The sequence below is a fragment of the Cuculus canorus genome, chromosome 26, assembly GCF_017976375.1.
Source record: "Cuculus canorus isolate bCucCan1 chromosome 26, bCucCan1.pri, whole genome shotgun sequence".
NCBI classification, from domain to species: Eukaryota; Metazoa; Chordata; class Aves; order Cuculiformes; family Cuculidae; genus Cuculus; species Cuculus canorus.
In genome coordinates this window covers 19,531-32,378 of record NC_071426.1, presented here as the reverse complement: position 1 = coordinate 32,378, position 12,848 = coordinate 19,531, and the positions used below count along the sequence as shown (strand labels likewise).

Below are 12,848 nucleotides of genomic sequence, written 5' to 3'. Positions count from 1 at the left end.
CAGTCACTGGGCTCTGCTATGATTTTCTTTGAGGATGCGCTGGGGCAGTGGGCACGGCACAGAGCCTGCCTATTGGGAATCAGAATTCCCCCTCGTCCTCTCCCCGCCCTTCCTGATTAAGAGCCCCTCCCCAGCTTTCCTGGAGCTCCTTTTGGTCCTGGAAGCTGCTCTAAAGGTCTCCTTGGAGCCTTCTCTGAACAACCCCAACTCTCTCAGCCTGGCCTTGTACTGGAGGTTCTCCAGCCCTCGGATCATCTCCGTGGCCTGTTCTGGACTTGCTCCAACGGATCCACATCTCCTGTTTCTTCTGCCATTGTGTCAGGTGGGGAAACACAGATTTGTACTTAATCCAGTTTGAGAAGAAAAATATCTGACATGTAAATCATAGAATCCTGGAATGGTTTGGGTTAGAAGGGACCCCAAAGCTCATCCAGTTCCACCCCCTGCCATGGGCAGGGACACCTTCCACTGGATCAAGGGCTCCAAGCCCCATCCAACCTGGCCTTGAACACCTCCAGGGATGGGGCAGTCACCACTGCTCTGGGCAACCTGGGCCAGGGCCTCCCCACCCTCACAGGAAAACATTTCTCCCTAAGATCTCATCTCAATCTCTCCTCTTTTAGCTGAAAACAATTCCCCCTCATCCTCTCCCTGCCATCCCTGATCCAGAGCCCCTCCCCAGCAGGGATTTAGGGTCTATTTTCCAGCCACTGCCTCACATAGGACCCCTCTCCAGGGTCAGGGCAGTGCCAGGTCGGCAGCTTCCATCCTTCCTGGCACGTTGGCACTTGTGAAGCTGCTCCTGTTGGAGAGCTCTTGGCTCCCTCTCCATTCTCCCAGATGTTGGCTGAGCAAATAACCCTCCTCCCACTGGCATCCTGGGTGCCAGGAGGAAGCGAAGGGAATTGCTGCTCCTACATTGCCCCTGGCTCTTGCCTTTCTTGGTTGCATTGCCTCCGCCGTGCCGTAGGCTTTGAGGGTTTGAGGAGCAGCCTTGGTCTTTCCAGCTCTGCCTGGTGCTCCTGGCTCTATCCTGGGGCTCAGCACCCTGAGCCAGGTGGCAGGGGCATGGCCTGCTCCCTACTTGGCAACCTGGCTCCCCGCTGTGGTTGCCACATCTGGCTTCTCTACTTGGGCTAGCATTTTGCCGTTGAGTTTCCTTCAACGCGTGTCATCCGTTTGCCATCTCCCTCTCCGGAAGCGGCCAGGGTGCAACTGGGAAAGGGATGCTCCGTCTCTCCCACCATTTTCCTGGGTGTTTCCACCCAACAGTTGAGAGCCACCGGCAACCAACCTTGGGCTCCCAACTCCTTGGCATGGGCAAGGGGCACAGCTCCGCTCTGGGATGACAACTCCGACCAAGAGCATCGCTGGGCTTGGCTGCGCATTCCCGGCTGGCATCGCTGCGCTGAGCAAACAGGAAACACTTGCCCTTTGTTAATGCTGTCCCGGGCTGCACGTTAAATATTTATCTGCCAGTGGAGGCCGGTGCTGGGAGCCGGGCGCAGCGAGAGGGAGGCAAGGCCGGTGCCCGCTCACCCAGGACGGCGCATGGGGCTGCAGAGGTGAGTCTGGTCCTGGATGGGGGGGGATCAGGACCACCAGAATGGGCTGCAGCCATGTGGGGCAGCCGGGACCCCACTGGCACTGCTGTGACCCCCGGAGATGTCACTGGGCTGGAGGGGGGACCATTGCCCCCTCAGAGAGCAAGGATGGAGTCTGGGGTCTCCTGGCAGGGTTTAATCCTTCCCCTGAGAGTCTGGCGCTGTGCCCTCTCCTCCTCTGCTCTTGTAGCTCAGTTTTCTTGTCTCCTGTCCCCAACCTGCTTCCTCCTTGGCCTGAACAGGATGAGACGCACCATCCCCAAGGATTGGAGCTGCATCCTCCAGGGCTGCCACCCCAGCTCCTGTCCCTTCTGTCTCCTGGGTGCGGCATGGCGCCCCGGCAGGGCTGGTGCCATCATCCCCTTTGTCCCTGTCCCTCCATCCCTGGCAGGGGTGGCCTGATGGGGACCGAGGGAGGCCTGGAGTTTGGCAGCGAAGCCACCACCCTCCCACAGGACATTCCATGGAGGGTAAAAGGCCTGAGCTCACGTGGGAGCTCATGGGACACAGGAAGGGCTGGGGCTGCTGGTTCAGGGCTGTCAGCAGTTTTGGGGTTGAGCAGGAAGAGAGCAGCCAAGCCTGGGACACTGCACTGCCGAGGGGAGGAGGTGGGAGGTGGGGATGGAGGGGATGGAGAAGATGGAGAGGACGGAGGATGGATGGGATGGAGAAGATGGGGGAAATGCAGAGGACAGGGGAAGGGAGAGGATGGAGGAGATGGAGAGGACGGGGGAAATGGAGAGGATGGGGGAAGGGAAAGGATAGAGGGGATGGAGAGGATGAAGGGGACAGAGAGGATGGAGGATGGATGGGATGGAAAGGACAGAGGATGGAGGGGATGGAGAAGATGGGGGAAATGGAGAGGATGGGGGAAGGGAAAGGATGGAGGGGACGGAGAGGATGAAGGGGATGGAGGAGATGGAGAGTATGGGAGGATGGAAAGGATGGAAGGCATGGAAAGGACAGAGAGGATGGGGAAATGGAGAGGACAGGGGGATGGAAAGGACGGAGGGGATGGAGGAGATAGAGAAGACAAAGGATGGACAGGATAGAGAAAACAGAGGATGGAGAGGACAAAGGGGATGAATGAGATGGAGGGGATGAAGAGGACGGAGAGGGCGGAGGGTACAGAGGATGGATGGGATAGAGAGAACAGAGGGGATGGAGAGGATAGAAGGGATGGAGGAGGTGGAGAGGATGAGGGAGATGGAGAGGACAGAGGGGATGGAGACAATGGATGGAGACAATGGATGGGATGGAGAGGGGAGGAGAGAGGGGATGGAGAGGATGGAGGGGATGGAGAGAATGGAAGATCGCCCACGGGAAGCAGGCAGCAGCGGGAATGAGGGCTCTTCTTTCACTGTCGTCGTCCCCCCGCCCCGTGCCAGGATTTGTGGGTGGGCTATGGGGGCACGGAGCCCTGCTCCCCACCTTCACCAGGCTCTTTCCCTCCCCATCCACTCTTGAACCCCCGTCTTGGTCCCCTTCAGGGCTCACCGCAGTGGGGGTCCCAGCAAGCTCACCCCGTTTCGTAAGCAGGGGGCTGGGAACGCGTGCGCGGGGCGTGGGATGAGTTCAGCCTCTTGGCTTGCCTTCCTGGATCCCAGCCCTGGAAATGTCACTGGAAACTCTGAATGGGCCGGCCCCGCTCCAGACTGGGGAGCACTGGGAGGGGGGGATGAGAGCATCCAAGGCGGGCACCCGCAGCCAGTGAGGACGGCGGATTCAGACTTGGCCAACAATGCTGCCTGGGGGGTCTCGTCCCCAGGCGTCCCCCATGCACTGAGACCCCCCTTTTTCCTTCTCTTGGCAAAGTTTGCGCTGTGCATTTTTCTTCCCTGCTGCTTGCTGCTCTGTCCTGCTCGCTGCGGGGCTCCCTGAGCCCCCAGCCCCACGGAGAAGGTAAGAGCTGTCTCAGGGCATGGCAAAAAAAGAGTGATGGGGGATCTTTGCTCCTCAGGGACAGGTTTGGGGACGGATTTTGGGAGCAGGATGGGGCTGAGCCCCCTGGGGCTGCAGGAGGGCACTGTGCTGAGGATGGAGCAGCCATTATTGGGGTGTCCGGGGGGGTTGAAGCCCTCACCCTGCTTTCCGTGCCCCCGGGGGGCGGGGTGTTTCCAAGGCATCAGCTTCCCCACGGCACTGATAACCATTAATTCCTGCAGAGCCTCTTGGGAATGAGGAGATGGGGGTCCTCAGTGTGCTCCGCCCCATGTGTGACACATGGGGCACTGGGCTGGGCTAGCAGCCCCCTGGCTACCCTGTTTGAGGAGGAGTCTGTGCGGTCCCGGGCTTGGCATGTCCTGTGATGGGCAATGCCCGCGCCCCTATGGGGATGAAGACGATGGGGGATGAAGATAAGGGGGGATGAAGGTGATGCAGGGTGAAGACAGGGGGGATGAAGGCCATGGGGGAGTGAAGATGATGGGGAACAAAGGCTATGAGGGGTGAAGATGATGGGGGATGAAGACAAGGTGGGATGAAGGCGATGGGGGACAAGGTGATGGGGGATGAACGTGATGGGGGATAAAGGCAATGGGGGATGAAGGAGATGGGGGGTGAAGACGATGGGGGATGACCAAGGACATGGGTGTCCCCCAAAGGTCCCCAGGGCTGCTTTCATCCCCGGAGCCCTCCCACACCAACTCAGGCCCACGTCAGGAGCCGTTACGGAGATCCCAATCCCCTCAATTACCCCCCATCCCTGGCACTGATGACTCGCAGCCCCACCGCTGGGGCGCTGGGCTTGGCTTTGGCGCTGCCTCTCCCCTCCTTTCCCACTCCCTTCCCTGTTTGCACTGCAGGGTGGGGAAATACTTCTGCCTCTTTGTGTTCCTCAGCCCTGGCAGCTATCCCGGTGTGGCACTGCCTGACACGTGCCCAGGCAGGAGAGCACCTGTGCCGGCTGCATCCCATGGCACTGGGATGCCGGGTGGATGGGAAAGGTGGATCAACCATCCACTTGTCTCACCCTGAGGGGTTTGCTGGATCCATCCCTGCTCAGCGCTGGGGCTGGGTGGTCCAGATCTGGCTGTGGTGTGGTTGGGGTTGCATGGAGGGCTGTTTCCAGCCAAGAATTGTCACGTCCTCCATTACCACAAGGTTCCTTGAACTGGGAACGGTGCCACGGTGGTTGCCACCCCATCATGGTGTCCCCTGTGCCACCGAATAACTGGGGATGATGGTGGGAATGGGATGGAGGCCACCCAGATCCCCAAAGCCTGGTGAGATGAAGCTGCTGGAGGGGAGCATCGAGCAAAGAGAGTCCAGGACCTGCTGTGAGCGCAGCTGCTTTCCCCACAGAGCACGGGCAGCCCTGGGGCATCATCCCGGCTCCCCCTGGCCATGGCAAACCAGCTCCTGTCCCCCGACTCCAGCCAGGTGCTAGGCACAGAGAACATCCCCTCCTTCCACCCATGGCATGCAGCGAAGTGGGTGAGTGAGGCTGGGAGAGTTTGGGGAGCCTCTTCAACTCCATCCCCACCACGTTGCCACCGTGCCAGTGCCCTCCTTGTGCCGCAGGTGCCCATCATCCACCACCGGGGCTCCAACACACTGAATTTCGACTTCCACCACCCAGCCACCCACAGCACAGCTGAGCACGAGCGAGCAGCCCCCAGAAGCTCAGGTACCTCCCCTGAACACCCATGGGATGTCCCCATGTGCCGAGTGATGCTCCATTGCTCATCCTCAACCTCATCATCCCCAGCCAACGAGTGGTACCAGACCTGGCCGGGCAAGGAGGCGAAGGCACCCAGCGTCTCGGCACCCACCAGCCCCACATGTGGCCCCGGGGCCAACTCCGCTTGCCCGCAACTACCAGGCTGGTCGGCCACTTGGACCAAGGACAGCAAGCGTCGCGAGAAGCGCTGGGTGAAGTACGATGGCATTGGGCCAGTGGATGAGACGGGGATGCCCATCGCCTCACGCTCGGTGAGTTGGAGGGGGGACCAAAATGAGGTTTCCCCACCATCCAACCCCAAACTCTGTCACCCCCTCCCTGTGTCCCTGCAGAGCGTCAACCGTCCCCGCGACTGGTATCGCAGCATGTTTCGCCAGATCCACTGCAAGCTGCCAGGTAAGACCATCACCTGCCACGCCATGGCATGGCATGGCATGGTGCCTGCTCACCACCTCCTCCATCCTCACAGAGCCTGACTGGGACCCCCATCCCTGCCCCATGCCAGAGCTCAGCCCCTTGCCCACTGCGGCACCTCTGTGTGCCCAAGAACCATGGAGAAAGCCACCAACAACCAAGCCCTCCGGCATTCCCAATGGGCTGGATTGGTGAGTGTGGCACCACATGGGGTTTAAGCAATGCCTGGGGTCATGTTTCCCCATGAGGGTGAGGGGCTGAGGTCTTCCTGCCTCCTCACAGGACCAGCTGGGGTGACACCGGTGACATCACAGAGCCTGGCAGCATTTTTGACTACGAACCGGGGCAATCCTCTGTGCTGGAGCAGCCGCAGCAGGTAGGGAGCCCCGGCACCCGAGAGCCGGCCTGGAGGGATGATGGTGGGCACCTAACCAGCTCCTTGCCCTTTGCAGCCCCTGGCAGCGACACCACCGGCGCGGGCTCAGCCCATCGAGGTAAAATCATAGAATTGCAGGATGGTTTGGGTTGGAATGGACCTCAAAGCCCATCCAGTTCCACCCCCTGCCATGGGCTTGGACATCTGCCGCTGGATCAGGGGCTCCAAGCTCCATCCAACCTGGCCTTGAACACCTCCAGGGATGGGTTCTGTGTGTTCTGTTTGATGTCAAGTGAGAATCATGGAATTACGAGATGGTTTGGGTTGGAAGGGACCTCAAAGCCCAACCAATTCCTCCCCATGCCATGGGCAGGGACACCTCCCACTGGATCAAGGGGCTCCAAGCTCCATCAACCTTGAGATGTAGCATCCTGGTGTCCACCCTGCTGGGATGAAGGGTGATGGCAATGCTATCCTCACCCCCCCCATGGCCCCATCCTGCGCAGGTGCTGCTGGAGCAGGAGCTGGAGCAGCTCAGCGAGGAGCTGGACAAGGACATGAAGGCCATGGAGATGCGGCAGCATCCCTGCAAGGTACCTAAACCTGGTACGTCCAACCTGGCCTTGAACACCTCCAGAGATGGGGAAGTTGTGGCTGCCCCATCCCTGGAGGGGTTCAAGGCCAGGTTGGATGGGGCTTGGAGCCCCTGATCCAGTGGGAGGTGTCCCTGCCCGTGGGAGGTGTCCCTGCCCATGGCAGGGGGTGGAACTGGATGGTCTTTGAGGTCCCTTCCAAAACAAACCATTCCATGATTCTACTCCAGCCCCTGCCCACCCACGCCAACCTGAGGGGCTCCTGCTGCCCCTCACTTCTCCCTGGGGCTGGTGGTGGGTCTATCCAGATGTGTGCCCATCCAGCAGGATGCCAGCACATCTGGGCATATACATAGCCAGGTACACACACGGCTGGATTGTGCACATTGAAGTGTGTAGGCAGCTGGATGCCGGCATGACTGGGTAGACGCATGGTGGGATGCGTGCACATCTGGACGCATGCATGGCTGGATACGTGCATGCCTGGATGTGTGAACATCTGCATATACACACACAGCTGGGTACAAACATGACTGGGTGTGCGCACATCTGGATGCACGCATGGCTGGCTGTGTGCACATCTGTATGCATGCATGGCTGTGCACATGCATGGCTGGCTGTGTGCACATCTGGATGCATGCATGGCTGGGTCCATGCATGGCTGAGTGTGCACACATCTGGATGCATGCCTGGCTGGCTGGTGGCCATGGCAGTGGCTGCAGGACACTAGGACCCTGCCCCCTCTGCCGTCCATCTGTCCGGCCGTTATTGGCCTGACGCAGCGGGCGCTGGACTCCCTCGCTTCCCGCCGAGACTCAGCCTCTCGGATGATTAATTTTTTTCTCCCACCCCCTCCTGCTCCGGCAGAGCCCGGCAGCTGCTCCCGGCTCTCGCTCCTCTGTTCCGGCCTCTCTGGCGGCTCGGTGAGTAAACGCCATACCCCAAACCCAGCTGTCCCGCTCAGGGTGGGCGACAATCCCTGTTGTGTCCTGTCTCCCACTGTGGGGGTCCACACGGCATCCTTGGCCACCACGGGTGGGGAGACAATGCTTGGCCAGTTGCCATTGGGTGGAACAAAACTAACTCTTGGAAGCCTGACCCTTTCCCCTGTCCAAGCTGTGCGGGGAACGCCATGTCCCGGGCTTTGGCTCAGCCCCAGGGGAGGTGGCTGTGGTTGGATTCCCATCACCGGCACCCCAGGATACCCTCCGGGGCTCTGTGCCCCTCAGAATACAAATCAACAAGCGCTTCCATTCCTGTAGGATCTACCCAAACACCCTCTACAGGTAAAGGGGGGAGTTTGGTCTCTTCAGCCCCAGCCAGGAGCAGGGTTATCCATTAGCAAGGCTGCCCCACTCCGTGCTTCCTGCCGTGGAAGCTGGGATGTGCCACTGGCACCAGTGGCAAACTTTAGCCCTGTCCCGCTTGGCTGCTCTAGAAGGAGACTTTGGGGGTCATGGTGGGGAGCTCCGGGCATCCTGGTCCTGGAGAACCTTGGTGTCTTTGGGGGAAAACAACATACTGGTCCTGGGGGACCCCAGCATCCTTGTCTCAGAGCAACCAGGTAGCCTGGTCCTGGGGGACCCCGATGTCCTGGTCCTGCGGGAACCCAGTGTCCTGCCCCTGGAGAACCCCAGCGTCCTGGTCCTGGAGGACCCTGGTGTCCTGGGATAACCCAACATACTGGTCCTGAGACCCCAGCATTCTTTCCCAGGGGACCCCAGTGTCCTTGTCCCAGAGCAACCAAGCATCCTGGTCCCAGGAGACCCCAGCATCCCAATCTTAGGGGACCCTGGTGTCCTGGTCCTGGGAAACCAAGCCTGCTGGTCCTGGGGCAACCAAGCACCCTGGTCCTAGAGGAACCTGGTGTCCTGGGGGAACCCCAAATACTGGTCCTGGGACCCCAACATCTTTGTCCCAGGGCAACCAAGCATCCTGGTCCCAGGAGACCCCAGCATCCTGGTCTCAGGGTGCCCTGGTCCTGGGGAACGAAGCCTCCTGGTCCTGGGGCAACCGAGTATTCTGCTCCTGGAGGACCCTAGTATCCTGGTCCAGGAGGAACCCAGCGTCTTGGTCTTGGAGGACCCTGGTATCTTAGGGGAACGCAAATTACTGGTCCTGGGACCCCAACTTCCTTGTCCCAGGGCAACCGAGCACCCTGGTCCTAGAGGACCCTGGTATCCTGGTGCAGGAGGAACCCAGCATCCAGGTCCTGTAGGACCCTGGTGTCCTGGTCTCAGGGGACCCTTGTGTCCTGGTCCCAGGGCAACCAAGCCTCCTGGTCCTGGGGTACCCTAGCGTCCTGGTCCCAGGGGAACTTTGTGTCCTGGTCCAGGAGGAACCCAGCACCCTGGTCTTGGTCACCCCACAGGACGCCACTGTCCCCCCGCTGCCTGCAGAGCCCCCCCGGCACTCACCACCTGCCTGCTGTCCCCACCATGGAGCGAGGTGGGCTGGGCAGCGACCAGAGCTGTGCAATCCCTGGCAGAGGTGAGACCCCCATCCTGAGCCATGCCGTGGGGCACCCCACATATCCAGCTCCTCCAGCTGGTGACACAAGGCTCTTCACAGACACTCTCAGGCCAGAGACCCTCCCCAGCCTCTCCGACATGGGTGGCCCCGCAGAGGCCATCAGGAGAGAGGAGAAGAAGGTGAGGCTGGGATGGTTCCATCCCATAATGGATTGGGAGCTACTGGGAAGGGGGAATCCCCCATAACCGCTCCTCTCCCTCCCTAGATGAAAGCTGCTCGCCTCAAGTTTGACTTCCAAGCTGAGTCACCCAAGTAAGTAATGGAGATGCTGGGGTCCCCAGGTCTTTATCGTCCCTTGGGTGGTGGTTGGAGAGCAGAGGAACCTTGGATTGTGGGGTGGCCATGCTGAGGATGGGTTGGTGTCACCCAAGGGACTGGTTCCAGTGGTGTCCCTGAGTGCTGCTCTTGCAGGGAGCTGATGCTGCAGAAGGGGGACATTGTCTACATCCATAAGGAGGTGGACAGGAACTGGCTGGAGGGCGAGCACCACGGCCGTGTGGGAATCTTCCCCTCCAACTATGTGGAGGTGAGCCCAACGGGATGGCGAGGGGGTGGCCAGGCCTGGAGACCCCAGTGCTGACCATCACCAATGTCCCCTTCCCAGATCCTGCCCTCCACGGAGGTGCCCAAGCCCATCAAAGCACCAACCATCCAAGTGTTGGAGTACGGCGAGGCCCTGGCGCTCTACAACTTCCTAGGGGAACTGCCTGTTGAGCTCTCCTTCCGCAAGGTACCACCACGCCAAGCCGTGCCATAGAACCCTGGAATGGTTTGGGTTGGAAGGAACCTCAAAGCCCACCCAGTTCCAATGGGCAGAGACACCTCCCACTGGATCAGGGGCTCCAAGCCCCATCCAACCTGGCCTTGAACACCTCCAGGGATGGGGCAGCCACCACTGCTCTTGGGCAACCTGGGCCAGGGCCTCCCCACCCTCACAGGAGAACCTTCCTTCCTAAGATCTCGTCTCAATCTCCCCTCTTTCAGCTGAAAATCATTCCCCCTCATCCTATCCTTGCACACCTTGACCAAGAGCCCCTCCCCAGCTTTCCTGGAGACCCTTTCCTGGAGACCCTTTTAGAGACCCTGGAAGCTGCTCTAAGGTCTCCCTAGAGCCTTCTCTTCTCCAGGCTGAACAACCCCAACTCTCTCAGCCTGTCCTCACACAGGAGATGCTCCAGCCATGCCATTCCATGCCATCCCATGCCAACCCATCTTCTTGTCCCCACACAGGGCGAGCGGGTCTGCCTGGTGAGGCGGGTGGACCAGAACTGGTACGAGGGGCGCATCTCCGGCACCAGCCGTCAGGGCATCTTCCCCACCACCTACGTGCAGGTCTTGAAGGAGCCACGGGTGAAAGCCACCACTGAGGATTTCCCTCCCTCACCTGCCTCCTCCAGCCCCCGGCTCCCCGCTGGTTCTCCATCCCTGCAGCATTCACCTGGTCCTCAGGGCCCCCCAGTTTCTGCTGGCTCCCCTCGGCCAGCGGAGTGGGGGCTTGGCGAGGCCGGTGATTGTCCACCCTCCCACTGTCACCTCTCCTTCAGCTCCTCCCGCAAACTGCCCCACACCAGTGCCCCTCACCCCTCTCCGGCCCCTGCTGCCCCCTCACACCCTGTGGCCACCCAACCCCAGGAGCCCTGGTACCCATCCTGGCCCCCCGAGAAGGTGAGTGACCCCACACATCACAGCCCTCCAGCCCAGCATTGTGCCCCGTGGTGCTGGGGATGGAGGGCCTACCCCATAAGGTTGCCCCCGTGTTCTTCCCCGCTGCAGAGCGCAGCTCCAGGGGTGCCCACCAGCGCCCGCCCCGTGCCCGTCACATCCTTCAACAGCTCCGAAGTCCAGTGGACCATGTAAGTAGGGCTGGGAGTGGCACGGGGCCCTGATATAGGACCCATGATGGTGGGGGGAATGGTGGCACGGTGTCCCCATCTGGGACTTGTGACGATGAGGAGCACCATGGCACAGTGTCTCCTTCCAGGACCTGTGGTGGTGGTGAGCAAGCACTGTGTCACGGTGTCCCCAACTGGGACTGGTGGTGGTGGGAAGCACAGAGGTGCAGTGTCCCCATCTGGGACCAGTGGCAGTGGGGAGGATAGTGGCACAGTGTCCCCAACCAGGACTGGTGATGGTGGGGCTCTGGCCATGCTGTCTCTCGCAGGTACCGCGCGGTGTACCAGTACCAGCCTCAAAATGCCGATGAGCTGGAGCTGCTGGAGGGCGACCGGGTGGATGTGATGCAGCAGTGCGATGACGGCTGGTTCGTGGGTGTGTGGCCATCAGGACAGGGATGCAGACAAGGACAGGGATGGGATGGGATGGGATGGGATGCCACCCCACCATGGCCACCTCAATGCATCCCTTTGCCTTTGCATGGCCATCAGGGTGGGGATGGAGAAGGGGATGGGAATGAGAAGGGATGGGGATGGTGAGGGGATGGGGGTGAGATGGGATGGGGATGGGGATGGGGATGGGGATGGGGATGGGATGGGATGGGATGGAGATGGGATGGGGATGGGGAGGGGATGGGATGGAGATGGGATGGGGATGGGATGGGGAGGGGATGGGGATGAGATGGGATGGGGAGGGGATGGGGATGGGATGGGATGGGATGGGGATGGGAAGGGAGGGGGAGGGGATGGGATGGGGAGGGGAGGGGAGGGGAGGGGCTGGGATGGGATGGGATGGGGATGGAGATGCGATGGGGGTGAGAAGGGGGAGGGGAAGGGGAAGGGGAGGGGATGAGAATGGGGATGGGGAGGGGATGGGATGCCACCATGGCCCCCTCAATGCATCACTTTGCCTTTGCATTGCCATCAGGGTGTGGATGGGGACAAGGACAGGGATGGGATGCTACAGCTCCTGCATCCCTTTCCTTTCCCCCTCAAGGCATCTCCAGGCGGACGCAGAAGTTCGGCACCTTCCCCGGCAATTACGTGGCACCGGTGTGACCCACGGTGTGGAGAAGAGGAGCCTGGGGGGCGCCGTGGGGCTGGGGGCTCCCCGATGTCCAGCCTCGGCCACCCTGCATCCCTGCTGCATCCTCCCATGGGGAAAAAATGCCACTACTTCCCTCCTGCCCCTATGGGGCTGCCAATAACCAGGACTGATCCCCTCGCTCCCAGTGCCTTAACCCACCCCCTGCCCAGTGCCGTATTGCCCACTGCCCCAGTGGCCGTGCTCGGGGGTCCTGCCCGGTGCTGTATCACCCACTGCCTCAATAGGGGTCCTGGCTGGTGCCAGGGGTCTTGGCAGGTGCTGGGCCTGACTGTGATGGCTCAGACCTGAGATGCTGGTCCAGGACCGTGCCACGCTCCTGGGAGTTGCGTCTGCTTCGTGTCCATCATTAAAGCTCAGCTTTCATGCTGTGTGAGGCAGAGATGCTGTGGGCAGAGATGCTCTGTGAAGCAGTGATGCTTCATGGCAGAGATGCTCTGTGGGGCAGAGATACTGCATGACAGAGATGCTCCGTAGGGGAGAGATGCTCCATGGGGCACTAATGTTTCACGGCAGAGATGCTGCGTGGGACAAAGATGCTCCATGGGGCAATGATGCTGCATGGCAGAGATACTGCATGGCAGAGATGCTACATGGGGCAGAGATGCTGCGGGTAAGAGCACTTTAAGGCCTTCCAGGATCATTCTAGG

At 60.6% G+C, this 12,848-nt stretch overlaps 1 protein-coding gene across 11 annotated transcripts; it reads left to right on the top strand.

Annotated features, from left to right (window-relative positions):
* On the top strand, positions 1-12,596 carry SORBS3 (sorbin and SH3 domain containing 3). Of its 11 annotated transcripts, XM_054088798.1 has the most exons (21): positions 1-1,565; positions 3,420-3,506; positions 4,908-5,039; positions 5,127-5,232; positions 5,314-5,537; positions 5,619-5,682; positions 5,756-5,891; positions 5,983-6,076; positions 6,153-6,194; positions 6,583-6,682; positions 7,537-7,592; positions 7,786-7,955; positions 9,005-9,159; positions 9,241-9,320; positions 9,407-9,453; positions 9,613-9,727; positions 9,806-9,931; positions 10,432-10,866; positions 10,975-11,054; positions 11,363-11,469; positions 12,091-12,592. In XM_054088798.1, exons 3-21 carry the CDS (start codon positions 4,950-4,952, stop codon positions 12,150-12,152), a joined length of 2,289 nt encoding a protein of 762 aa, XP_053944773.1. In that variant the 5' UTR covers positions 1-1,565; positions 3,420-3,506; positions 4,908-4,949; the 3' UTR covers positions 12,153-12,592. The 11 variants fall into 11 exon arrangements, with proteins under 11 accessions (XP_053944773.1, XP_053944774.1, XP_053944776.1 ...); XM_054088799.1 differs by lacking the exon at positions 3,420-3,506; XM_054088792.1 differs by lacking the exons at positions 1-1,565; positions 3,420-3,506 and adding an exon at positions 1,599-2,212 and having other exon boundaries at positions 9,041-9,159; positions 12,091-12,596.
* Positions 12,597-12,848: the final 252 nt, after the last annotated feature.

Coding starts and splice junctions, on each gene's coding strand:
- SORBS3 (XM_054088791.1), top strand. CDS start 1,607: ATGGGCTGCAGCCATGTGGGGCAGCCGGGACCCCACTGGCACTGCTGT. Junction 7,593..7,785: donor CCGGCCTCTCTGGCGGCTCG/GTGAGTAAACGC, acceptor CCCCTGTCCAAG/CTGTGCGGGGAACGCCATGT. Junction 11,470..12,090: donor CGATGACGGCTGGTTCGTGG/GTGTGTGGCCAT, acceptor TTCCCCCTCAAG/GCATCTCCAGGCGGACGCAG.